Source organism: Heloderma suspectum, chromosome 2 (assembly GCF_057233095.1).
Source record: "Heloderma suspectum isolate Gila_16-S chromosome 2, 16-S_ref, whole genome shotgun sequence".
NCBI lineage: Eukaryota > Metazoa > Chordata > Lepidosauria > Squamata > Helodermatidae > Heloderma > Heloderma suspectum.
Window position 1 is genome coordinate 2,587,028 of NC_139459.1, and position 25,511 is coordinate 2,612,538.

At 46.6% G+C, this 25,511-nt stretch overlaps 1 protein-coding gene and 1 long non-coding RNA gene across 2 annotated transcripts in view; one reads left to right on the plus strand and one right to left on the minus strand.

Annotated features, from left to right (window-relative positions):
- The window catches only part of LOC146351847 (uncharacterized), a 1,244,848-nt gene that overhangs the window by 1,082,752 nt on the left and 136,585 nt on the right, over window positions 1–25,511 (minus strand). The window lies entirely within an intron of this gene.
- The window catches only part of SPATA31F1 (SPATA31 subfamily F member 1), a 36,011-nt gene continuing 15,556 nt past the window's right edge, over window positions 5,057–25,511 (plus strand). Inside the window, exons 1-2 of the mRNA XM_084832668.1 lie at window positions 5,057–5,639; window positions 20,695–20,749. Of these exons, the coding sequence (XP_084688794.1) occupies window positions 5,463–5,639; window positions 20,695–20,749 (232 nt within the window). The 5' untranslated portion in view covers window positions 5,057–5,462. The remainder of the gene's footprint in view (window positions 5,640–20,694; window positions 20,750–25,511) is intronic.

Below are 25,511 nucleotides of genomic sequence, written 5' to 3' on the forward strand. Positions count from 1 at the left end.
GGAAAGCAAAAGGCAACAGTGATCGGGGGAGATATGCCCCATTAAATGCAAAATTCCAGAGGTTAGCCAGAAGAGATGAGGAATTATTTTTAAACAAGCAATGCATGGAAGCGGAAGAAGATAATAGAATAGGAAGGACAAGAGACCTTTTCCAGAAAATCAGAAACATCGGAGGTAAATTCCAGGCAAAAATGCGTATGATCCAAAACAAAGATGGCAAGGACCTAACAGAAGCAGAAGAGATCAAGAAAAGGTGGCAAGAATATACGGAAGATCTGTATAGGAAGGATAACAATATCAGGGATAGATCTGACGGTGTGGTCAGTGAGCTAGAGCCAGACATCCTTAAGAATGAGGTTGAATGGGCCTTAAGAGGCATTGCTAATAACAAGGCAGCAGGAGATGACGGTATCCCAGCTGAACTGTTTAAAATCTTGCAAGACGATGCTGTCAAGGTGATGCATGCCAGCAAATTTGGAAAACACAAGAATGGCCACCAGACTGGAAAAGATCAACCTATATCCCCATACCAAAAAAGGGAAGCACCAAAGAATGTTCAAACTATCGAACAGTGGCACTTATTTCACATGCCAGTAAGGTAATGCTCAAGATCCTGCAAAGTAGACTCCAGCAATTCATGGAACAAGAATTGCCAGATGTACAAGCTGGGTTTCGAAAAGGCAGAGGAGCTAGAGACCAAAGTGCCAATATCCGCTGGATAATGGAGAAAGCCAGGGAGTTTCAGAAAAACATCTGTTTCTGTTTTATTGACTCTTCTAAAGCCTTTGACTTGTGGATCATCACAAATTGTGGCAAGTTCTTGGTGGGATGGGGATACCAAGTCATCTTGTCTGCCTCCTGAGGAATCTGTATAACGACCAAGTAGCAACGGTAAGAACAGACCACGGAACAATGGACTGGTTTAAGATTGGGAAAGGATTACGGCAGGGTTGTATACTCTCACCCTACCTATTCAACCTGTACGCAGAACACATCATGCGACGTGCTGGGCTTGATGAAGCCAAGGCTGGAGTTAAAATTGCTGGAAGAAACATTAACAATCTCAGATATGCAGATGATACCACTTTGATGGCTGAAAGCGAGGAGGAGCTGAGGAACCTCATGACGAAGGTGAAAGAAGAAAGTGCAAAAGCTGGGTTGCAGTTAAACCTCAAGAAAATCAAGATTATGGCAACCAGCTGGATTGATAACTGGCAAATAGAGGGAGAAAACGTGGAGGCAGTGACAGACTTTGTCTTTCTGGGCGCAAAGATTACTGCAGACGCTGACTGCAGCCAGGAAATCAGAAGACGTTTACTTCTTGGGAGGAGAGCAATGACAAATCTTGATAAAATAGTGAAGAGCAGAGACATCACACTGATAACAAAGGTCCGCATAGTTCAAGCAATGGTATTCCCTGTAGTAACCTATGGCTGCGAGAGCTGGACCATAAGGAAGGCTGAGCGAAGGAAGATAGATGCTTTTGAACTGTGGTGCTGGAGGAAAATTCTGAGAGTGCCTTGGACTGCAAGAAGATCAAACCAGTCCATACTCCAGGAAATAAAGCCAGACTGCTTACTTGAGGGAATGATCTTAAAGGCAAAACTGAAGTACTTTGGCCACATAATGAGAAGACAGGAAACCCTGGAGAAGATGCTGATGGTAGGGAAAGTGGAAGGCAAAAGGAAGAGGGGTCGACCAAGGGCAAGGTGGATGGATGATATTCTGGAGGTGACAGACTCGACCTTGGGGGAGCTGGGGGTGGTGACGGCCGACAGGAAGCTCTGGCGTGGGCTGGTCCATGACGTCAGGAAGAGTCGGAAGCGACTGACCAAATAAACAACACAAACTAAAACAAATGACGCTACTTGCCCAGAGGGAAACCGTGGGAAACTGCCATATGGGCAGGAAGAGGCGTATGTTTCCCTCTGGGCAAGTACTGTCATTTGTTTTTGTATGTCCTGGTTTTGCAAATCTTTTGTTCTTTTCCACGCACCATCCACGGCTCTCTGAGCCCATTTTTGCTGGGTCCAAAACTGGGGGAGGGGAGAACTGGGTGCATGTAAGCAGCATGCCTGTGGTAGCCACCGCCCAAACACCATCGATTTTCTTTCCTTGCCTAATGGTTGCAGGTATAAAGCAGACATATAGAAATGGCTTTCTGATGAACACCGGTGATGGTGATATTGGAATCCAGGTGGGGATTCCAATCTGCATGACATCTCTTATTTTGCATAATTTCTTCTTTAGATTTATTGTATTTCTACCCTGCTTTCCAGTCAAGAGTAGCTGGCTTACAGTTAAAATCTATAGAAAATGTACAATAGATTAAGGATATATGGAGGCGTTTATGGCTGTCTCTCCTCCAGTTGGACATGGTTCAGGTTCTGGGCCCATCTCTCCAGAGGGAGGGGGCAGAAGGAGTTGTGGGTAGATAGGGGGGGGGGCGCTGGCTGGCGGCTTGCTGAAGCAGTCCTTTGGCCAGTCATGGGAGGGGCCTTGGGCACTGCACTGAAGTCTTGCTACCTCTTCGCCTCCCCGCTGCTATTGGAAATCCCCCTGAGGCCTGCTCTGGCTTTGGAGATTCCCCGGGCATTGCTCACTTGCTTTAAAGTCCCTCTTCTCAGCCCAAGAGGGACTAGAAACTTGCCTGCTTGCTGCTTTTGTTAGACAATTAGTGTCTAAATTATGAGGGCTAGCCTGTTTTGTGTGTGTGTGCATGCACACAAACGGGGAGAGGATGAGTGCAGTTGGCTGAGCCGCCATCCCCAGCCTTTCACTGCCCCGATCCTTTGATTTTCAGCTGGTGGATGTTGCTTTCTCTGTGCTCCTCCATTCATGCCGGGTTCCCAATTAGGAGTTGGGTTCTGGGGGCACAAAGGCAACCTGTGCACATCTTGCACCAGGATGAAAGGTGCTGGCGAGGCATCAACCAGTATAATTTCTTGGTTGCCAGAGGCTCTGCAGCGAAGCTTCTGCTAAGAAGCACTCTGTGGTTGCATTGAAATGGGAGCTTTGGAGTGATGTGGCAGGCCAGATAATGAGGCTGAGATGAGCCAGCGGATTCTCTACCCTGCTGGTGCAATGTTTCAACTGAATGCACCATTTCCACCCCCGCTGCCCTGCCCTCGACTTAAAAAGTGGGAAATAATGGATTAGAATGAAAGCACAGTTGTGCAAGGAGCCCATGAACATGTGCTGAATGCTCCTTATTTGGGCAGAGGTCAGTGCCAGCCAGCAGCCTCTTCCGGGTGGCTGGACAGATTGCCCACACACGTGGTTGAGCTTGGAGCAGCTCCCACCTGCCGTTAAGCTGCACTGCCTTCTGTGAGGGTGATGTGCAGGGGGAAATGAAGGGAAGCAATAGCATCTTTTGATAGGAAACTAATGTGTGCATAGGACACCTGGTATGGCAAGATCAGTGGTGCATGACTCAGCGGCTCCGTAGGACTCTGTTCTCCCAGCTCACTTTTTTTATTTACTTAAAGCATTTCCCGCTGCTCTCCTACCAAAAAGACTCCCAGAACAGTTTATACGTGTTCAATAACAACCACAATGGTCTCTGCCCACAGGCTTAAAACCTAAAGGAAAGGACACAAAAGGAAAAGGGGATGAGGAGGGAAGAGGAAAACAAGCAGACTTCGGCACCTTGTTCTTAAAGTTACATAGGCATTCCTGTGGGAACCAGCTTGACTAGAAACAGCTGAGGGAGAGAAGGAGCGCAGTGGAGCTGGACTCTCCACACAGCTGATGCAGTGGCCCTGCTTCATTTCTCCTGCCGCTGCAGCCAGATGGAATGGCTGCTGTCAGATGACAGGTGTGGGAGCTGAGCTGGTACATATCTGTGAAGAGGGCACTCCTAAACAAGTAAGTCCCAGTGAGTTCTATGGGATGCACTCCTAGGTAATTGGGTATAGGGCAGTAGTAACCCCCCTTTCATTCTCAACACTGGGCTCCCAAGAAGACTTGCACAGATCCCATGTAAATGCTGAGGCTCAAGTGGGAGGCAGTCAGCAGCCCTCGACTGCTCGACCAGCAACACTTCCTCCTGCGGCGTGCGTGCGTCATGGGCCTGGGAGCCAGCAGAGGAGAGCGTGCGCCGTGGCTCACCCGTGCTCCATGGCCACAGACCACACAGCTGTCCTTGTGAGATCTCAGCACTGTCCTGCACGCAGAGGCTTCTGCCGCTGCGGCAGCCATGCCCTGTTTCATCATGCTCCATTTCCCAGTCAGTGCTGGGTGTTTCGGTTAGTTCTACATGCTTCTCCTCATCCTGCCTCCCTGCAGTGAAGGTTGGCGGCTCTGAGGGCAGTGGGGTGGTGAATCCGCTCCAGATTTCAGCCAGAGCTCTGAAGGAGCCATCCAAGGTGCAAAGCCCCACTGACATCAGAGGCACCAGCCCCCACGGGCTCCCTCCTTATAGCTACCAAAGCTCCTGGCTTCAAGCACCCCTTGCTAGCCTCCTTAGAAATCATAGCCACACGAGGCTTGCTCCGAGACTCCAAGTCCTGTTGCAAAGGAAAGCCTCAGCCCCCCCATATTTGGCTTCGAGCTCCCTGTCAGGAGCACCAGTTGGGCATGTCTCTCTATGAGGCTCTGGAATGCCAGCCCCGGCAATTGCTGCCATCTGGCGGATGAGGAGGGAGCAGCCTTGGGAGAGAGCACTTGAATATTTGCGCTTGTGATTCGGAGTGATCCGTGGTGTGTGCACGCCACGCCCTGCTTTCATGTTCTGTTGCTAACCAGCTTGAAAGAGGCCCTCCAGGAAGACCCCCCCACACACCACCACACAAACCCAAAGTGCAAACTGACCCCATGCGTACTTCAGGTTTCCAGACTATCTGCTTTACGACAGCCTTGTGTAATTCTACATTACTATTTTCAGTCTCCACCCAGTTCCAAGAAAAGTTAACTTGAATATAATCACAAGAAGCACCTTAAAAACAAACACATTTTTATGGCGTAAACGTTCATGGACTAGTGTCCACGTCATCCACTGCATGAAGTATTATCCTCTGTTGGCAGATATACATATATATTGGTGTAGCAGGAAAAAATGGGAAAATAGGGGTGTTAAAAGGCAATGAAATGCAAAAAGTACAGCCCATGATCAATTAGAGCATAGATGTATGCACAATAAGCACCGCGACCATTCAAAACAGCAGTCACTGGTGATAACAGCCCCTTTAGTATGGCTGAGCGACTGGTAACACCCATAGTGGGAGAGGAAATCATTGACTACTGAACCCAAAAAAATAGAACCAAATTATTAGTTTTAACTCAGCTATTTCATGCTACAGTCTCCCTCTGAAATTCCTCTGTTCCAGAATGGTCACTTGAAGGTCAGCAACTGAACATCCCGGGAGGGCTGAAATGTTCTCCCTCTGGTTTCTGAATATTGCCTTTTCTGATGTCAGATTTGTGTCTATTTATTCTGTTGCAGAGGCTGACCATTTTGTTCTATGTTGAAAGCAGGCAGTTGGGGTCCCTTGTCAGCATCGGAAGATGAGCTCCTGATGGGCTTGTGGCTGATGTCATTAGGGCCTGTGATACTGTTGCCAGAGCAGATATGGGGGCAGAGTTGGTGCCTGGGTCTGCTCTGGGGCTTTGTGTCTCTGCTGGGTGGCCTGGTGTTGCTGGTGAGTAGCAATTCTGGGTTGGCAGGGGGGATAAAAGTAAGTGAAGAGCCAGTGTGGTGTAGTGGCTAGTTGTTGGACTGGGAGTTGGGAGATCTGGGTTCTAGTCCCCACTCAGCCATGAAGCTCCCTGGGTGACTTTGGGCCAGTCACAGACTGTCAGCCCACCCCACCCCACCGGGTTGTTGTTGTGATAAAATGGAGGAGGATGAGAATTACATACACTGCCTTGGGTTCCTTAAGGAGGAAAAAAAGCAGGATATAAATGTAATAAATAAACAAATAAGATCCACCCACCACCCCAAGCCTGTGAGAGGGATGATAATTGTGTGGGGTGATGGTAGATCCTTGCTGATGGAGTGGTTTTAACTGGGAGCTGAAGTTGGCAGCAAGTGGAGATCTGTCACTTCATTTTCTGTGTCTGTCTTGTATGACCTGAATGTGTTATGCAAATCAAGCATATTTTCATCCATTTGCTTTTGGGGGGTATAATTTCCAGTGGGAACGGCTATGTTGCAAACTTGCTTTGGGAATGAGAGTGGAGATGGTCATGGCGGTGAATTCTGTGACAGATATCAGATTCCATGCCTGTGCATGCTGATGTGGAGAATCATGTTTAGCCTAGTTATCTCCAGGTAGCGATATCTGGAGCTGACCGCTGGGCTGGAATCCATTTGGACTCAAAACATCATGCCACCCACGGTGTGTCATTTGACAGCTCCCCCCAAAATAAAGAGTACTGGATTGATGGGGTTGATCTCTAGCTTCAGATTCATTGCAAGAGTGCAAACCACTGGAATTGCTGGAGTTTGCATTGCTGCAAAATTTGCATGAGCCATTAGAGTGCTGGAGTTGGCATTCCCACTGTTAAGATGGAATGCAATTGAGCCCACACAGGCTGCCTCTGTGGCTACAGAGAACCCAAGGGATTCCAAATGTTCTTTTTGAATGTTGGTTCTACAGATGCACAGAGAACGATGCCTTTGTGATGCTTTTTAGAATGCTGCTCTGGGCCAATGCAGAAGCAGTGGCTTTGTCTAGAGAACTGGGCCTCTGCCACAGAGAACGTTCAGGCCTGGGTTACAAAGATGGAACCTCATTTCCACGGCTACGTCTTTCCAGCTTTGGAGTGCTGCTTTGCCTTGTACTGCACCATCTCCCTGGCCTTGTTTGTCTTGCTCACCAAAATGTCCCTCGGTGGCTTCTTTGTGTGGGACAACAGAATCAGTAGGGCGTGGAAGAGAATCTTCTCTTTCTCTGCAGAACCCAAAGTCACCGTGAATCCTCCCTCCCTGGCACAACCAGTGAGTAATTTGCTCCTAGCGGTGGCTAGCCCACTAAGGGTGAGTGGCAACAACTCAGATGATAGCTTGGCCCTCTGAAGGTGACTCAGCACCACATGGTCTTTTCAGCTTCAAAGAGCAGGCACCACCAGAGAGAAGAAAGTTGCCAATATGATGGCATAATTGTGGGTCAGATGGTTTGTTAACAGGTCATCGCAGTGCACTCAGAGCCTTGCATTATCTATACACCCTTTTACCCTTGATGAATTTACAACACTGCAAAAATATAGCCCTTCCTTTTTGTCCCATTGGCAACATCTCTGGTCCATGCCCTAGGCTCCATCTACATGGAAACGGAATGAGAAATACTTTCTGGTTTTATCCAGATTTTCAAGAATTTGCTTTGGTCCATCAGGGGCACACACAGCAAGAAAAGCAGAATATAGACTACCTGAAAACCCTCTTTCACAGGTCACACAGCACTTGAAACCCCCCCCCCCCATACTTCTGGGTTGGGTGGGTGGAGTAGAACTGAGCCTCGTCAACCCCATAGGTGCTGTTCAGCAAATGAGAGAGGCTTGTTCCCTGCCCCTGTCCATGCTCCCCTGCTCAGGGAAGTTTACTGGAAGTGCTGAATTATGCCCCTGTAGTTTACCTCACACCTCTCCCCTCTCATCCATCATTGGGATATTGTGAAAGATTAAAAGATACTGCACTCTTCTGAATGGGAAAAACAGGCTACATGCTGTGAATGGGGAAAGCAGCTACTGCGGTATTGTGAATGTCTGAAACAGCACTACTCTGCTCTTGTGAATGGGAAAAACAGGCTGCAAATTGTGAATGGGTAAGCCACCAACTGCACTATTGTGAATGCTTGAAATAATACTGTTTCAATACTTTGATAATGTGAATGGGAAAAAGAGGCTAGATATTGTGAATGGGAAAGCAGCCCTACTGCGAATGGGGAAAAAGAGGGATTGGGGGGGCGGAAAGGGGGCAGTCCCACCCCTTGACCAGGTCACAGAAATAGACATGCCCAGCATTTAATGTGGGGGGAGGGGGAACACTGCAGTGGAACCATGTGGGAACCGCATTTAAGGAAAAAAGATGCACTAAAAGGACTTTCCGAAAATGCACCTTTTCCAGCGGGAAGCTGTGGGGTGTCTGCGGATTGGCGTCAGCGTCATTTGTCGCAAATGACCCAGATATGCTGTTGCTTCACACTAAATTGGCCATGTAGATAGGGCCCTGGTCTCCTCTTGCCTAGACTAAGGATCTACAGATTTTGTTTATTCCTTCAGTCTATGTTTCATGGATTGTCAGTTGTCTTTCATTCCATCATCCACTCATTGACAGAACTGGATTTTTTCCCCCTTTGGAAAAGTACGCAAAAAAGTCCATCTCAGTTTATGTAACTTTTGCTGGCATGTAGTTTTGCATTTTTTTCTTAGCGCAGCATACAGTCAATGAGCAGAGCGCACACACACACAAGAATGCTATGTAGTGGAGGCTGAAGAGAGATCAGGGATGTATAAAACGTGTATGTTGTTTTAAAGGTGTATATGTTAGCAGATTTTCCAGGAACTTTTGTACGACTAAATTTGTGTACAGTTCTGAAAATAAAAAATGGTCTCAAGACCCTGTGACTTGAAAGATGCCAGTCTGCTGTGGAATCCAGGGATTCGATTCATAGAAATCCAAAGTAATCTGAACTCGTTGTGGATTTCTCTGACATCCCTGGCCTAGACTATGGGAGTATTCTCCTCTGGTCTTCGATTGTCTCATCTTGTTCCCTTCACATCTATCCAGCTCTGCTGCCAAAATCATTCGCCTGTCTCTTCTCTCTGATCCCATGACACCACTCCTTAAACCCCTACACTGGCATCCTGTCTGATCTTGGATCCAGCTCAGACTCCTTGTCCTTACCTTCAATGCCCTCTATGACTTTGTCTGACCTTCCTTATCTCCCTGCTGTCATATCTATCCCAAGACATCCCTGCACATGATCTTTATTCCTTCCTTTCCTCCATCATCAAAAGGTCTCTTGATCTCTCAAAAGACTTCGTCCTCACTCCCTCTGATGCTTGGCACTGCCTCTCAGGACACTCGTGTGATGCCCCTCTCTTCCTTGCTTCATATTCCTCCTCAAACCCTACCTTTTGCTCAGTAAACCGGAACAGTAGCCACATCTGATTCCATGCAACTGGTCCAGCTTCCACAGCGGCCAACCAGATGCCCTCCTCTGCTGTTAGTCTCCAGCATCTGGCACTCAGTGATCTACTGCTTCTGAACATGGAGGCTCCGTATAACTTTCATGGCCACTGTCTTCCTCTAAACCTCACATTTTCTAGCCCCCTTTTCAAGGCATCCGAGCCAGTGGTCATTGCCACATGCTGGACAGCAAATTCCATATGTTCATGACGTATTGAGTGAAGGTTTCAGATTAGAATATCAGCTCCATAATGGAAAAAAGGAGGCCACCCCCATCTCATGCCAATTATTCCTGCCTGTAGTCCTGTTGTGAGGAGTGTCAGAGAAGAATGCACTGGGCTAGACAGACTGGAATTAGGAGTGAGCAGTGAAGTGGCCAAGTTTGCTGACGATACCAAATTATTTAGGGTGGTTAAAACGAAAAGGGATAGTGAGGAGCTCCAAAAGGATCTCTCCAAACTGGGAGAATGGGCATCCAAATGGCAAATGTGGCTCAATGTAAGCAAGTGTGAAGTGATGCACGTTGGGGCAAAAAATCCCAACTTCAAGTATATTTATTTATTTATCGTATGGCACATTCACATCGCGTTACAATAAAAACATAGAGCATAATAAAGATGAAATATAAAATATAGACAGGAAGATCACAAATGTATGTCTAGGTTATAGATATAGTTTTTTGCTTCAGTTGTCACAGCCAGGAAATCAGCAAAGTTTTGTAGGCTCGGTTTTGACACTCTGTCACTATATGTTGGATAGTTTGTTTTGCAATCCCACAGTCACAATTTGATGATGTTATTTTGCCCCATTTATAAAGGGCATCTGCACATCTACCAGGACCCATTCGGTTCAAGGTTGTCCATATTGCACAGGGCTGGTCAAATCCAGGTGGTTTTTCCAAGATGCAGGGCAAGCTTCAGCATTGTGGAGGACAGTTTCCTAGCCAGTGTTGTTTCCATGTGTTGTGGATATTAAAATCATCTTCTAGAAGAGCTTTAGTGGTAGAAATGGCTGGATGTCTCGATCTTAGCCTGTTTTGCTCCAAGTAGGTTATGTCATTTAATATTGGTAGCTGGAGATTGTCAATAGTCTTCCGATATTCTTGAAGAAGGGCACTCTTTTGTCTTGCATCCGGAGGTGGTATGTGGCTCAAAACAGGCAGCCAGTATGTGGGAGTAGGTCGTATTGTCCCACTAACGATGCAGATTGACTCATGCAGTTGTGTATCGATCTTTCTCGTGTACGGACTATTAAGCCACACTGGGGCACAGTACTCTGCTGCTGAATAAACCAGACTGAGTGCAGTCATTCTCAGCGTATCCGCTGTCGAGCCCCAGCTAGTGCCGTATAATTTGTGTAGAATGTTATTTCTACTTCTCAGTTTGGCAGCAGTCTTCATCAGGTGTTCTCTATAAGAAAGCGTCCTATTCAGCGTGACCCCAAGATATTTGGGATGCATGTTATGATTGAGCCGGTTTCCCTTAAATTGAACATTGAGCTCTCTGCCTGCTGATCTATTACAAAGGTGGAAGCATGTTACTTCCGTCTTTGTTGGATTGGGCTGTAACCGCCACTTAAGAAAATATCCAGTATGTCTAGATCGGAAGTGAGGACATCTTCAGTTGTCTCAAAGGATTTATGTTGTGTGGCTATAGCCCAATCATCCATGTAGCCAAACTTCCTAGATTTTGTGTGTGGTATGTCAGCTATTAAAATTAATTAGGGTTTAATTTAAACAAAATTTAATTAAAATTAAAAAGGAGAGGTACCAGAACTGAGCCTTGTGGTAGTCTGTTGTTTAAAATTTTAGGGACGCTGGTATCCTCTCCTATAGTCACAGAGAAAGTTCTTCAAGCAAGCATATTATCAATAAGTCATAAGCTATGCCGTGCAGGGCCACCCAAGACGGACAGGTCATGGCAGAGAGTTCTGACAAAATGTGGTCCACTGGAGAAGGAAATGGCAACCCACTCCAGTATTCTTGCCAAGAAAACCCCATGGAACGTATCACAAACAACAAAGCTAGGGGAGATGACAGCATTCCAGCTGAGCTATTTAAAATCCTAAAAGATGATGCTGTTAAAGTGCTGCACTCAATATGCCAACATATTTGGAACACTCAACAGTGGCCACAAGACTGGAAAAGGTCAGTTTACATTCCAATTCCAAAGAAGGGCAACGCCAAAGAGTGTTCAAACTACCGCACAATTGCGCTCATTTCACATGCCAGCAAGGTTATGCTCAAAATCCTACAAGCTAGGCTTCAGCAGTATGCGAACCGAGAACTACCGGAAGTACAAGCTGGGTTTCGAAGAGGCAGAGGAACTAGAGATCAAATCACCAATGTTCGCTGGATCATGGAGAAAGCAAGAGAATTCCAGAAAAACGTCTATTTCTGCTTCATTGACTACGCTAAAGCCTTTGATTGTGTGGATCACCACAAACTGTGGCAAATTCTTAAAGTGATGGGAGTACCAGACCACCTTACCTGTCTCCTGAGAAACCTGTACCAGGGTCAAGAAGCAACAGTAAGAACTGGACATGGAACAACCGAGTGGTTCAAAATTGGGAAAGGAGTACGACAAGGCTGCATATTGTCACCCTGCTTATTTAACTTATATGCAGAGTACATCATGAGAAACACTGGGTTGGATGAATCGCAGGTCGGAATTAAGATTGCTGGGAGAATTATCAACAACCTCCGATATGCAGACGATACCACCATAATGGCAGAAAGCGAAGAGGATCTAAAGAGCCTCTTGTTGAGGGTGAAAGAGGAGAGTGCAAAAGCTGGTTTGAAACTCAACATTAAAAAAACGAAGATCGTGGCATCTGGCCCCATCACTTCCTGGCATATAGAAGGGGAAGAAATGGAAGCAGTGACAGATTTTACTTTCTTGGGCTCCAAGATCACTGCAGATGGTGACTGTAGCCATGAAATTAAAAGACGCTTGCTCCTTGGCAGGAAAGCTATGGCAAACCTAGACAGCATAGTAAGAAGCAGAGACATCACCTTGCCAACAAAGGTCCGTCTAATCAAAGCTATGGTTTTCCCAGTAGTAATGTATGGCTGTGAGAGCTGGACTATAAGGAAGGCTGAGCGCCGAAGAATTGATGCTTTCGAACTGTGGTGCTGGGGAAGACTCTTACGAGTCCCCTGGACTGCAAGGAGGTCAAATCAATCAATCCTAAAGGAAATCAACCCCGACTGCTCATTGGAAGGACAGATACTGAAGCTGAAGCGCCAATATTTTGGCCACCTAATGCGACGAGAAAACTCTCTGGAAAAGACCCTGATGCTGGGAAAGACTGAAGGCAAAAGGAGAAGGGGATGGCAGAGGATGAGATGGCTAGATAGCATCACCGATGCAATGAATATGAACTTGAGCACCCTCCGGGAGAGAGCACAGGACAGGAAGGCCTGTCCCACTTTGGTCCATGGGGTCATGAAGAGTCGGACACGACTGAACGACTGAACAACAACAAAAAGTCCGTGTCTCCACACGTTGTTTGCTTCGTCTGGTATCCTGCTTCTATATAAGTTGTTAGTGAAAGCACTTGATCAGCGCAACTTTGTGCGGGGTGAAATCCAGCTTGTTCCACTGGAATTATCTGGAGTATCTTCTGGCTGATTCTATTATTATCTTAGCCTTTTGAGAAGCTTATAGGCAGTGCTTAGCAGGGCGATTGGTCGATAGTTCTTTGGTCATTTATTTTTCCCGGTTTGAGTATTGCGATGCTTTTTGCTTGCTTCATCTTTGTGGTATTGTACCACTTTTCATAATATCCGAAAAAAATTCTGCCAACCATCTTTTTGCATATTTTCCACAGTGCAGGAGAAATTCAGGATGTATACCATCACGTCCAGGTGCCTTGCCAGCTTTTATGTCCTTGAGTGCGTTTGTAATTTCGAAGGGAGAAATAGGATGTGAATATTCAGATTGTTCAGAACAAGTAGTTTGAGAGCACTAAGTTTTTGTCTAATTTGTCTTGTATGGACTTTGTCCCTTGTAGCTCTAGATGTAGGCAATATATATGCCGTGATCTTATTGGCTGAGACGTGTGTCTTATTGTTTATTTTCTTCTTGCTTCCCCCTAATTTCCATAGCAATGACCATGCTTCTCTACCTGACGTTTTAAAATTGAGCGATTCAACGGTCTCCATCCATTTCTCTCATCATGCTATATTGAGGCTATGTAACAAATAATCTGCGATATCATGGTCTCCATTTTTAAAAAAATCTTGATACAGATTCTCGCAGGTATCATTCCACCCCAGAATATATTGCTTGCGGTATCCTCTAGGAATAGCCTTTCTTGCTGCCCATATAAATGCGCCTGTAAGTTTCTCATAAATGTTGGATTTGGGGGAGATCATAGAATCATAGAATAGTAGGGTTGGAAGGGGCCTACAAGGCCCTTGAGTCCAACCTCCTGCTCAGTGCAGGAATCCAAGTCAGAGCATCCCTGACAGATGGCTGTCCAGCCTCATCTTCAACGCCACCAGTGTGGGAGAGCCCACCAAGCTCATTGGCTCCATTGTCAATCTGGCTTCCTGTCATTTGAGCCCATTATTCCGTGTCCTGCACTCTGGGATGATCGAGAAGAGATCCTGGCCTTCCTCTCTGTGACAACCTTTCAAGTACTTGAAGAGCACTATCATATCTCCCCTCAGTCTTCTCAAGGCTAAACATTTATTTATTATTTATTTATGAGGCCTAACCAGTGCTGAGTAGAGGGGAACTACTACTTCCCAGGATTTGGAAGCTATGCTTCTATGAGTGCAGCCCAAAATAGCATTTTCCTTTTTTGCAGCCACATCACATTGTTGGCTCATATTCAGCTTGTGATTGACCACAATTCCAAGATCCTTCTTGCTTGTAGTGTTGTTGAGCCACGTATCCCCCATCTTGTAACTGTGCATTTGGTTTCTTTTTCCTAGGTGCAGAACTTGGCATTTGTCCCTATTCAATGTCATTCTGTTGTTTTCTCCCAGCACTCCAGTCTATCCAGATCACTTTGAATTTTGTTTCTGTCTTCCAAAGTATTAACTATCCCACCCAATTTTGTGTCATCTGCAAATTTGATCAGCATTCCCTGCACCTCCTCCTCCAAGTCATTAATACAAATGTTGAAGAGCACTGGGCCCAGGACTGAGCCCTGTGGTACCCCGCTTGTTACCTCTCCCCAGTTTGAGAAGATCCCATTGATAAGCACTCTTTGAGTCCGATTCTGTAGCCAACTGTGGATCCACCGGATCATCGTTTCATCTAGCCCACTTTGAGCTAGTTTGCTCATCAGGAGATCATGGGGCACTTTGACGACAGCTTTGCTGAAGTCAAGGTATATGATGTCTACAGTATTCCCACAGTCCACAAGGCAGGTTACTCGATCCAAAAATGAGATAAGATTCGTCTGGCAGGATTTGTTCTTGACAAATCCATGTTGGCTTCGAGGAATCACTGCATTTTTTTCAAGGTGCTTACAGATGGATTGCTTTATCATCTGCTCCAGAATTTTCCCAGGGGTTGATGTCAGACTGACTGGTCTGTAGTTCCCAGGTTCCTCCTTTTGACCCTTTTTGAAGATAGGGACCACATTAGCCCTCCTCCAGTCATCTGGCACTTCCCCCGTCCTCCATGATTTCGCAAAGAGAGTAGGCAGCGGTTCTGAGAGTTCTTCTGCCAGTTCCTTTATTACTCTAGGATGCAGTTCATCTGGCCCTGGAGATTTGAACTCATTCCAAGCAATTAGGTGTTCCTTGACCATATGCCTATCGATCTCAAGCTGCAATCCTGCCCCTTCAGCCTGTACTTCACCTTTGCCAGGGGGTCATAGACCTTCTTTTGGAAGAAGACTGAGCCAAATTAGGAATTGAGCACCTCTGACTTTTCTTTGTCATCTGTTATCATTTTGCCATCCTTATTAAATAACTGAACCACCATTTCTTTCTTCTGTTTTTTACTATGCGTGTATCGTAAGAAAGGCTTTTTGTTGCTTTTAGCCTCCCTCGCTAACCTCAGCCCATTCTCAGCTTTAGCCTTCCTGACGCCATCCCTGCAATTCTGGCCCGTACTCTTCCTTTTGCTACTTGGCCTTCTTTCCACTTCCTATACGTGTCCTTTTTTGTTTTCAGGTCATCTCTAAGCTTTTTGTGAAGCCACATTGGCTTCTTCTGTTGTCTTCCACCTTTTCTTCTTGTTGGAATTGTTTGTGATTGTGCCTTGAGATTTTCCTTTTTTAAAAGCTCCCACCCATCTTGGACTCCTTTTCTCGTTAGCGTTGCTTGCCATGGGACCTTACTGATCATTGTGCCGAGTTTATTAAAATCAGCTTTCCTAAAATCCAGGGTACGCGTTTGACTACACTCGGGTTTTGCTTCCCTTAGAACCAAGAACTGAAGTACAACATGGTTGCTTTCCCCCAGAGTTCCTGTAACTGCTACTTTCTCCACTAAGTCATCTCTGTTGTTTAGGATCAAGTCAAGGATAGCTGATCCTCTAGTTCCTTCCTCTACTTTCTGTGGGAGGAAGTTATCCGCCACACAAGTCAGGAATAAGGAGTTATGAGGAGTCTCCCACTACTACCACTCTTCTCTTCTTCTTCTTGTAGGCCTGGGTTTCATTGCCTCTGCTTGACTGACCTTCAGCCTCTTGCTCACTCTCATGCAGGTTCCCCTGTGATTCTTCCTCTGCAGGCTGTCCTCCACTCTCATCCTCAAGTACCTGGAATCGGTTCCACAGCTCCACTGCTTCCACTGGTGCAGAGTGGCATCTAGTTCTTCTTCTCCTAACTGTCACCCTTTTCCACGGAGTATCCTCCACTCCATTTTTCCTCACCTCAGCATTTCCCACTTCTGCCTCATCTTGCTGTTGCTCTTCAAACTTCTGGTCTTTCCTTTGCTGCTGTAGTTCCCCCATGCTGTCCAAGAACTCTTTGTGTTCTCTTATTCCCGGGAGGGTTGACAGTTGCCGCTCCAGTCCACTTACTTTTTCTTCCAGCAGCGTGATCACCTTGCACTTGTTGCAGGTGTACGCCATGCTGTTCTCAGGCAAGAAAACAAACATTGCACACACCTTGCAGGTCACCACCACTGGAGAGTCTTGTCCTTCCATAGCCCCTATTCCGTCTTTGTGGCTAGCTTTGTGATTGTTCTAGACTAGCTTGTACCTGCTCCTCTGCTCAGTAGAGGTTAAAAGCAGAGTCCCACTGGTTTGGAAGTGTGTGTTACAAGACAAATAAATGAAAAAAAAAAGTTTGTTGAAAAAGAAAAAAAATGTTAGGGGCCTGGAGCAGCTTTCTCTGCTCTTCTCAGCTGGGAGGCAGGAAACAGACCCATTTTCATCAATTTCACTGAGATCCAGCTGAAGCATTTGTCTAGATTTTCAGTAAATACATCCCATTTTGCCTTCTTGAAATTCCACCTTGGGCGGGGAAAAGATGACACCAGAGATATACTTGTACAATTTCAATCAGGATCGGGCAGTGCTGGCCATGAGGGAAGTCTGCTAGTACCAGTCGAGAGGTTTTCACTGGCAGTGTTTCCTCGTTGGTGGTCACAAAACACAAGTCAGGGTTGTATTCCTTTCTCCAAGCTGCTGACTTATATGTCCCTCTGTCCTTTGCGTCAAATATCAAATACAAGCTGTTGTCATCTGCCCAATTTACAAGTGCCTCACCATTTTCATCAGTTTCACTGTACTTCCACTGAGTATGATGACTATTAAAATCTCCAGGGTAAACAGCTGGATGTGGAGAAAGAGGTATAGCTTGTGGGGGCCAATTAATAGCCAGGGGTTTATATATGTTAGTTATTGGTAATTCCCCTATTCTTACAGTTACCTCATGTATATTGTTGAGATTAGAGGCTGAGCACAGTTGGGCATTTTCAGTTGACGACCTTACATACATTGCCACTCCATAAGCATGGTGGTATGTTGCTCCCAGCAAGTCGTAGCCAGGGATCCTGCCTCTCTGTCTGATTTGGTCCACATTCTCAGCATGAGTTTCCTGAACTGCAACTACGTCAATGTCGTTATCTGCTAGAATCTGTTATAGGACTTGGCACTTAGACCTACTTATTCCTTCTATATTAATCTGGCAAATCTTGGTAACAGGACCAAGTTTCTTTGTCATGGGGTCCTGAAAAGGACCATTTATATTCATGTCTTGAGGCATAATTTGGTGCGATGTGATATAGCCAGGAGATCACTAGGATTAACTGGCTGCCATAACTTCGAAGCTTCAGGTGTTTGCTTTGAAGTGACTTCAAGTATAGCCTGATGGGATCTGAGCTAGCAGTGACTGACCTGGAAAGAGATCTTGGGGTTGTGGTGGACAGCTCAGTGAAGATGTCAACCCAGGGTGCAGCTGCTGTAAAAAAGGCAAACCCCATTTTAGGCATAATTAGAAAAGGGATTGAGAATAAAACTGCCAATATCATACTTCGTTGTTGTTGTTCAGTCGTTCAGTCGTGTCCGACTCTTCGTGACCCCATGGACCATAGCACGCCAGGCCTTCCTGTCCTGCGCTCTCTCCCGGAGTGTGCTCAAGTTCATATTCATTGCATCGGTGACGCTATCTAGCCATCTCATCCCCTGTCGTCCCCTTCTCCTTTTGCCTTCAGTCTTTCCCAGCATCAGGGTCTTTTCCAGAGAGTTTTCTCGTCGCATTAGGTGGCCAAAATATTTGAGCTTCAGCTTCAGTATCTGTCCTTCCAATAAGCACTCAGGGTTGATTTTCTTTAGGATGGACTGATTTGACCTCCTTGCAGTCCAGGGCACTCGCAAGAGTCTTCTCCAGCACCACAGTTTGAAAGCATCAATTCTTCGGCGCTCAGCCTTCCTTATAGTCCAGCTCTCACAGCCATACATTACTACAGGGAAAACCATAGCTTTGATTAGACGGACCTTTGTCCGTCTTTGTCCGTCATTCTTACTATGCTGTCTAGGTTTGCCATAGCTTTCCTCCCACGGAGCAAGCGTCTTTTAATTTCATGGCTACAGTCACCGTCTGCGGTGATCTTGGAGCCCAAGAAAGTAAAATCTGTCACTGCTTCCATTTCTTCCCCTTCTATATGCCAGGAAGTGATGGGGCCAGATGCCACGATCTTCGTTTTTTTAATGTTGAGTTTCAAACCAGCTTTTGCACTCTCCTCTTTCACCCTCAACAAGAGGCTCTTGAGATCCTCTTCGCTTTCTGCCATTAGGGTGGTATCGTCTGCATATCGGAGGTTGTTGATAATTCTCCCAGCAATCTTAATTCCGACCTGTGATTCATCCAACCCGGCGTTTCTCATGATGTACTCTACATATAAGTTAAATAAGCAGGGTGACAATATGCAGCCTTGTCGTACTCCTTTCCCAATTTTGAACCACTTGGTTGTTCCATGTCTGGTTCTTACTGTTGCTTCTTGACCCTGGTACAGGTTTCTCAGGAGACAGGTAAGGTGGTCTGGTACTCCCATCACTTTAAGAATTTGCCACAGTTTGTGGTGATCCACACAATCAAAGGCTTTAGCGTAGTCAATGAAGCAGAAATAGACGTTTTTCTGGAATTCTTTTGCTTTCTCCATGATCCAGCGAACATTGGCGATTTGATCTCTAGTTCCTCTGCCTCTTCGAAACCCAGCTTGTACTTCCGGTAGTTCTCGGTTCGCATACTGCTGAAGCCTAGCTTGTAGGATTTTGAGCATCACCTTGCTGGCATGTGAAATGAGCGCAATTGTGCGGTAGTTTGAACACTCTTTGGCGTTGCCCTTCTTTGGAACTACAAATCTGTGATGCGGCCACACTTGGAATACTATGTCCAGTTCTGGTTGCCACACTTAAAAAAGGATATTGTAGAGCTGGAAAAAGGCAACTAAAATGATAAAGGGGCTGGAGCATCTCCCCTATGGGGGAAGGTTACAACAGTTGGGATTGTTTAGCTTGGAAAAAAGGCGGGGAAGGGAAGACATGATAGAGTTGTATAAAATTATTATGGTGTGGAGAATGTGGATAGGGAGACATTTTTCTCCCTCTTTCATAATACTAGAACATGAGGTCATCCCATGAAGCTGACTGGGGGGAGATTCAGGACAGTTAAAAGGAAGTCCTTCTTCACACAGCACATAGTTACAGCTATGGAATTCACTACCAGAAGTTATAGTGATGGCCACCAACTTTGATGGCTTTAAAAGGGGGTTGGACAAATTCCTGTGGGACAAGTCTATCAAAGTGCTACCACCATTACAGGAGGCAGTGTGCCCGTGTATTCCAGTTGCTGGGGAACATGGGCAGGAGGGTGCTGTCGCACTTGTATCCTGCTTGTGGCTTCCTGGTCAACAGCTGGTAGGCCACTGTGTGAACAGAATGCTGGACCAGATAGGCCCTTGGTCTGATCCAGCAGGGCGCTTCTGGTGTTCTTATGACCGAGAGGTTGACTCTGTATACAGCAGTGGATCATGTGCCCTCTCTCATCTCGCTTTGGGTCACTAGGCAATCTGGCCCGGAGTGAAACGTCTGTGCCCATATAGGGTGGTCATTCACACCCCAAGTGTGAACAAAATCTGCCTTCCCAGAAGAACATTTTATAAGGCAAAAAGGCAGCCCCCCTTTTTGATTATGTGGGAGCAAGATACGGTGTGATGTTCAAGTATACCCTAAAGATAAAAACATTCTGGTTCTTGTAATGTTTGCTGGAATCCTGAGTGTTCAGGGAGAGTTCACAGGGCAGCAACGCTATGCTCTGCCCTAGTCCCATGTCATGCTCCACAAGTGCATCTTAGTGAGATGGCCGGAACCAACAAAGACCTGCCAGCCTTGGGAGATTTGGACAGGGATGGTGGCCTTGGCGCATAGCTCTGAGGAGAGGGAGGCATGAGGGCCCTTGATGCGTGGCTGGAGGGAAGACTTCTCCTAGCCCTTGGGCATGTGCTCTTGGCCATTGGGTGGCGGGGACCGTGGGCCTTTGCATGTGGCAGCTAGCACAAGGAGGAGAAATGAGGCCCTTGGCCAGTCCTCCGACAGAAGAGCCCGACCAGTCAATGTGTGTGACTTGAGAAGGAAGATGGGAGGGTCCTGAGGGCCAGCTGTGATGCGGGAAGGGGAGGGGGGAAATTTCATTGAGCGTCTAGTCCTATATGAACTAGCCTGATGGCTCAGGCCACCTTTGTATCCTCCAGTGTCTGATGTATGAGGGTGGTTACAGGAGACAGGGCCTTCTGTTCTGTGGCACCCAGGTTTTGGAACTCCCTCCCAAGGAAGACCTGCCTGGGTTCTTCCCTTTCAAAGTTTCAGGTGCAGGTGAACTGTTGAGCCATTGAAGGGGCAGGCAGTTGTCCTTGCTCGCTGCCGCCGGTTTTTTTTAAGCCTCCAATTCCTCGTTTGTCAATCCTGCAGAGCCTGCCGGATCAGGCTCAGCGTTTAGTTTCTCAAGGTGATTTCATTTTTTAAACACATTTGATCTGTGAGGCACCTAGCATCTCACCTGCACGTGGGGTCCGTAACCTGTGGCTGTGGCGAGGAGGCGGTTCCAGGGCACCCTCCCTTTTGACTCACTGCTGTCTCCTTTCTTCCTGGCAGGACCAACGTTCGGGAGCTAGAGGCCAGCCCCGGCCAGCCCTTGCCGAAGAAGAAGGTGAGCCCGTGAGGCAGGAACTGACTCAGCTGTGTGATCTATAAAAGCCCTGAGCTTGCTGTCAGCATTTCATAATTAACAGGGGCTTTTTATAGTGTGCAGGCACGCCCCGTCATCTGTTGCTCAGGTTGCTTTAATAAGATAAATGCAATAAAACATCATAAACACGAATTTTAAAAAATCATTTAAAATCCACGTGTAAAAGGAAAAACAGTAGGAAAAGAGAGAGTCCCCTGAAGGGATTAAGCAATGACCCTAAGCACCTAAGAAGAATCCTGAAGAGTTGTTGGACCCAAAGCCTATCAAGTCCAGCACTCTGTTTCCCACAATGGCCAACCAGAAGCACCAGTGGGAGGCCCAGAAGAAGGACATGAGAGCAGTTAAGCACCTTTCTGCTTGTGCTCTAAATCTGGTATCCAGAGCCAAATTTCCTCTGATACTGAAGGTAATATGTAGCCATTGCAAATGCTAGCCATCAACAGACCCTCTTGTGGCAATGAATTCACACAACTATTCACTGTGTGAAGAAGTCTTTCCTTTGTCTTTCCTGAATCTCCTGCCAATGAGCTTCACTGGATGAGCCCATTGGGTTCTGGCATTATGAGCGAGGGAGAAAAGGTGCAAAGAACAATGCTCTTTATCCTTCTCTCTGCCCCCTTTCACCCATCTGGATGATTGTATAAAACTGAAGTGGATTTAGGATGGATCCTCTGAAGTTTCCCCAGCCAGGGGAAGTCTGCCCTCTGTGAAGGCCTGGAGGTACAGCCAGCACTTCAGCAAAGGACAGGGTGATGTCAGGGGCATGGCCACGCCCCTAGGTGTCATCCAGCCCACAAGGGCTAGGCGGGGGATCATTTGGCCCCAAAGTGTTACCCACTCCTGCTCTAAGATTTACCCAGAAAATTAGGACACTTTCAACATCCAGGAATATGTTTTTAAAAAGGACCTTATTCAAAATCAAACAGTCACCATCAAGAAATGTTCAGCACATGAGAACATAAGAAACTCAGAAGAGCCCTGCTAGATCAGACCAAGGGTCCATCTACTCCAGCATTCTGCTCACACAGTGGCCAACCAGCTACCCACGGGAAACCCTAAGCAGGACATGAGCGCAACAGCACCCTCCCGCCCATGTTCCCCAGCCACTGATGTACATAGGCATGCTCCCTCCGGTACGCAACTTTGGAAAATTGCTAAAATGCCAGATATTAAACTTAATGAATGAGGATGAGGGATGTCACAGTTATGCAGAAAACAGCCAATTCTATCAATCTCAGAGAGGTCAGAGTTTGTGAGATCCTTTCCAAGCAGAATGACTTTTGTTTAGATCATTTTGGAGGAAACAGGGATGGGCTGGCTTTTGGCTTTGCTAAAGTGGAGAGCTCTTTGTGCCTTTTAGGCGTCTTAGAGAAAGAGTTGTTATATTAAGCTGTACACTTTGTTAGCTTTTTTGTTTGGTTTGGTTTTGCAATTGTATCCCTCTAGTATATTTCTTCTTTGGAAAAAAATAATGAGCTGGAAAAGCCGTCAGGGATAAGCCATGTGGCAAGGGAGGAGCAGTGTGAGAGAAAGAGCAGTCTGGAAAGAGCGGGTCAGCCTTGCAGTGCTGCTGCATCTCGGCCGCATGGCTCAGCATACGGCGTCTCTGTGGAAAGATCCCCAAAGAGCGGGTGACCCCTAGGAGCCCTGGCATCCAGAAGCAGAGCCAGATGTTTGGGCTTCAGCCCCCTGCCCAGCTTCCTTTCTTTCTCTCCCCCCTGCCCCACTTCTTCTTTTGCTTAACGTCGATCCCAAAGAAAGGTAGGGGAGAACTCCAAAGCTTGCTCATTACTTCTTGGCATTTTCCTTGGTCCCAACAAAGTCACTGGCCTGCTCTTCGTTCTCTCCTGGGAGAAAAAAAGCAGGCACGATCCAACTGCACACATTCATTCGTCTATGAACATTTAAGATAGCCTATTTGAGTATCAGTAGAGCCAAGTAAACAAAAAACAGTTTGGCTGTCCAATCCAGCAGTTGGAAAACCAGCCCTACCAGTTAGTAGGGCCAGCTGACAGCCAGCCAGCTGGGAACTTTGCCCATCGTGGAAGAGGTCTAAGTGCAAATGGCTTCATGACTCAAGCTGTGAAGATTCATGACTGCCTGAAGGCCTTGGTTTAGGGCCTTGTGTGGCTATAGTACTGGGGTATCCAATGTGGTGACTGTGGGCTCTAGTGTGCCCGTAGATACCTCTCTTGGTGCCCACCAGGCTCCCTGCCCTCCTGATCTTGTTCTGTTTTTAAAGATGAAAAAATTACCAGGGAAGCCGGCATACTGCAAAGGGAAAGGCACCCCCCAGCACCGTCTTGGGTTCTAAAAAGTGGCTTTGGTTTTGGAGCTCAGACCCCACCTCTACCTTGGACTTACGAGTTCTTGGGCTTGTTATTTTTTGTTTAGCCTCACCAGTTTGCCTTCTGGGAAATTAGTGTTTTGTGACCAGCCATCCCCACCGTAGCGGCCATTTTATGAACAGGCAAGCCCCCGTGGCAGCCATTTTGTGAGAGCATCCACCACACTTGCAGGTTTCCAAATGTGCCCACCAACCCAGAAGGTCGGAACCCCACCTCACTGCTCAGTTCCCCAGACAAGGTCTCTTAGCGGCATCTACTGCTGCTTCTTTGGGGCTGGTGGAGGTGTAAAAAGACCCTGTTCCCTCTCCTGAGCTAGCATAAAAACATACATGCTGCTCCTGTGCTTAGGTGTTCCAAATAAATGTGTAGATCTTTATAGCTAAGTAGGAATGGAGGCGGGGAGGGCTGGGAGCCAAGAAGACCTCCTCCTTACTGGTAGGGGTTAAGAGGGAACATGTTTGAAGAAGGGGAGTACAGCTGAGGTTGTGTGTGTACACACCAGAGTTGCTGCCGAAGGGTTAAAGCCATTCTTCAGCAAGGTGCTGGGTAGGCCCTCCAGAGAGAAGAGAGAGGACCATAGAATTGGAAGGGATCCAGGGGGTCATCTAGCCCACCCCAGGCCCTGCATCCCAAAGGAGGCTGCCTTGTACTAGAAGCATGCCTGGCAGATGCTGCTGGCCCAGCTCTCTTCTGAAAGCCTCCAAGAGGACAAGTCCACAACCTCCCTTGGCAGGACGTTCCAGTGCTAGAACACCCAGATGGGGAAAAAGAAACCAGAAGAAGTGTCTTGCTACAACCTACCCCCCATAACTCCCAAATGTTCTGGTGCAACCAAATACCCCGCCCCAGTCTTTCAGCGCTCCCATCCACTCTTCCTTTATGCACCCCCAGTCTCCAGTTCTAAATGTTAACCATCAGCCCACCCAGAATTGTATCTGCTCTCCTCCATTTCCTGTGGGCAGCATTTTCTCGAGCTGTATGGAGAGATAAATCAGTGTTGCTGTAACTTGTCTTTGGATACATTTCTGCCCAAGCCTTGCTTGCTAGGGTTAAAAAACTACCCTAGGCATGTCAGGTCTGTGGGTGTGTATGTTCTTTGCATGAAAGGCAACAGAAAAGGAGAGAATAGTCTCAGGACTCTATAAATGATTATATTGATGAGAAGCTGGACATGTTTTGGCCTCTTGCTATTTTGTTAGGCCTTCTTCATAGGGCTGTAATGAGAGAGAGAGAGAGAGAGAGAGAGAGAACATGAATGAGACAACACAGAAATATTTACATATATCTTTTAACAATTCAAAGAGCACATTGCAAGCAGGGCCTGTGCATGCATTTCGACATTAAAACCATTTCATTACTTCACATAAATTGTTAATAAGGCATATTGCAGACAAGGCGTGTGCGTGTGTGTGTGTATATATATACATATATAAAATTTATTATTGCATTTATATCCCGCCTTTTTTCCTCTTGCAAGGAACCCAAGGCGGCTTACATTATCCTCCTCCTCTCCGTTTTATCCTCACAACAACAATCATGTGAGGTAGGTTGGGCTGAGAGTCTGTGACTGGCCCAAGGTCACCCAGTGAGCTTCCATGGCCAAGTGGGGACTAGAACCCGGATCTCCCGGCTCCCAGTCCGTCACTCTCACCACTACACTACACTGGTAAACATATACACTGTTTAATCTCGTAAGTGCTTGAAATGTATTCCATCAACGTTGCAACTTTCCTCGAACCTGTCCAGAACACTGTGACACACACTACGACACATTTTCTACTCACACGTTCTCTCCCCCTCCCATCAACATTCTAGACAACTGTATACCTACTTTTGGGCCACCTGGTATGTAAACATTATAAAACAGTTAAAATGTTCCATACTCACTTGTTACAATGTCTGCAGAGATTTGTCAGCAGGTTGTCTTGTGCTGTAAACACTGTTGACTAGAAAGGATGTGCTGAAGGCTATATTTTTTATACTATTAGACAAGTTTTTTTCTCGGGGTTTCATTTTACAGGTGTTGCCATGCCAGGGTAATTCACTCAAGGTCTTCTCATATCTGGACTGCACTACAGCTACCAGCGACTGTCCCTATTTAGGAAGTATATTTTAAGTACAAAATGTATTATCTGTGTTGTCTCTTTCATGTTCTATATCTGTATTATTACAGCCCTTTGACGAAGGCCTAACAAAAGAGCAAGAGGCCAACATGCATCGGGCTTTTCATCCATGTGGTTGTTTAGAGCACCCTGAGGCGGTTCTGTCCTTCTGTGTTGCTCTCGATGCTCGCCCGCCTTGCACCCTTGCAGGAAAGGGGCTCCACCCTACTGTGGAGATGGAGGGAACCTGACAGGCGCCTCCCTTTCTCTTGC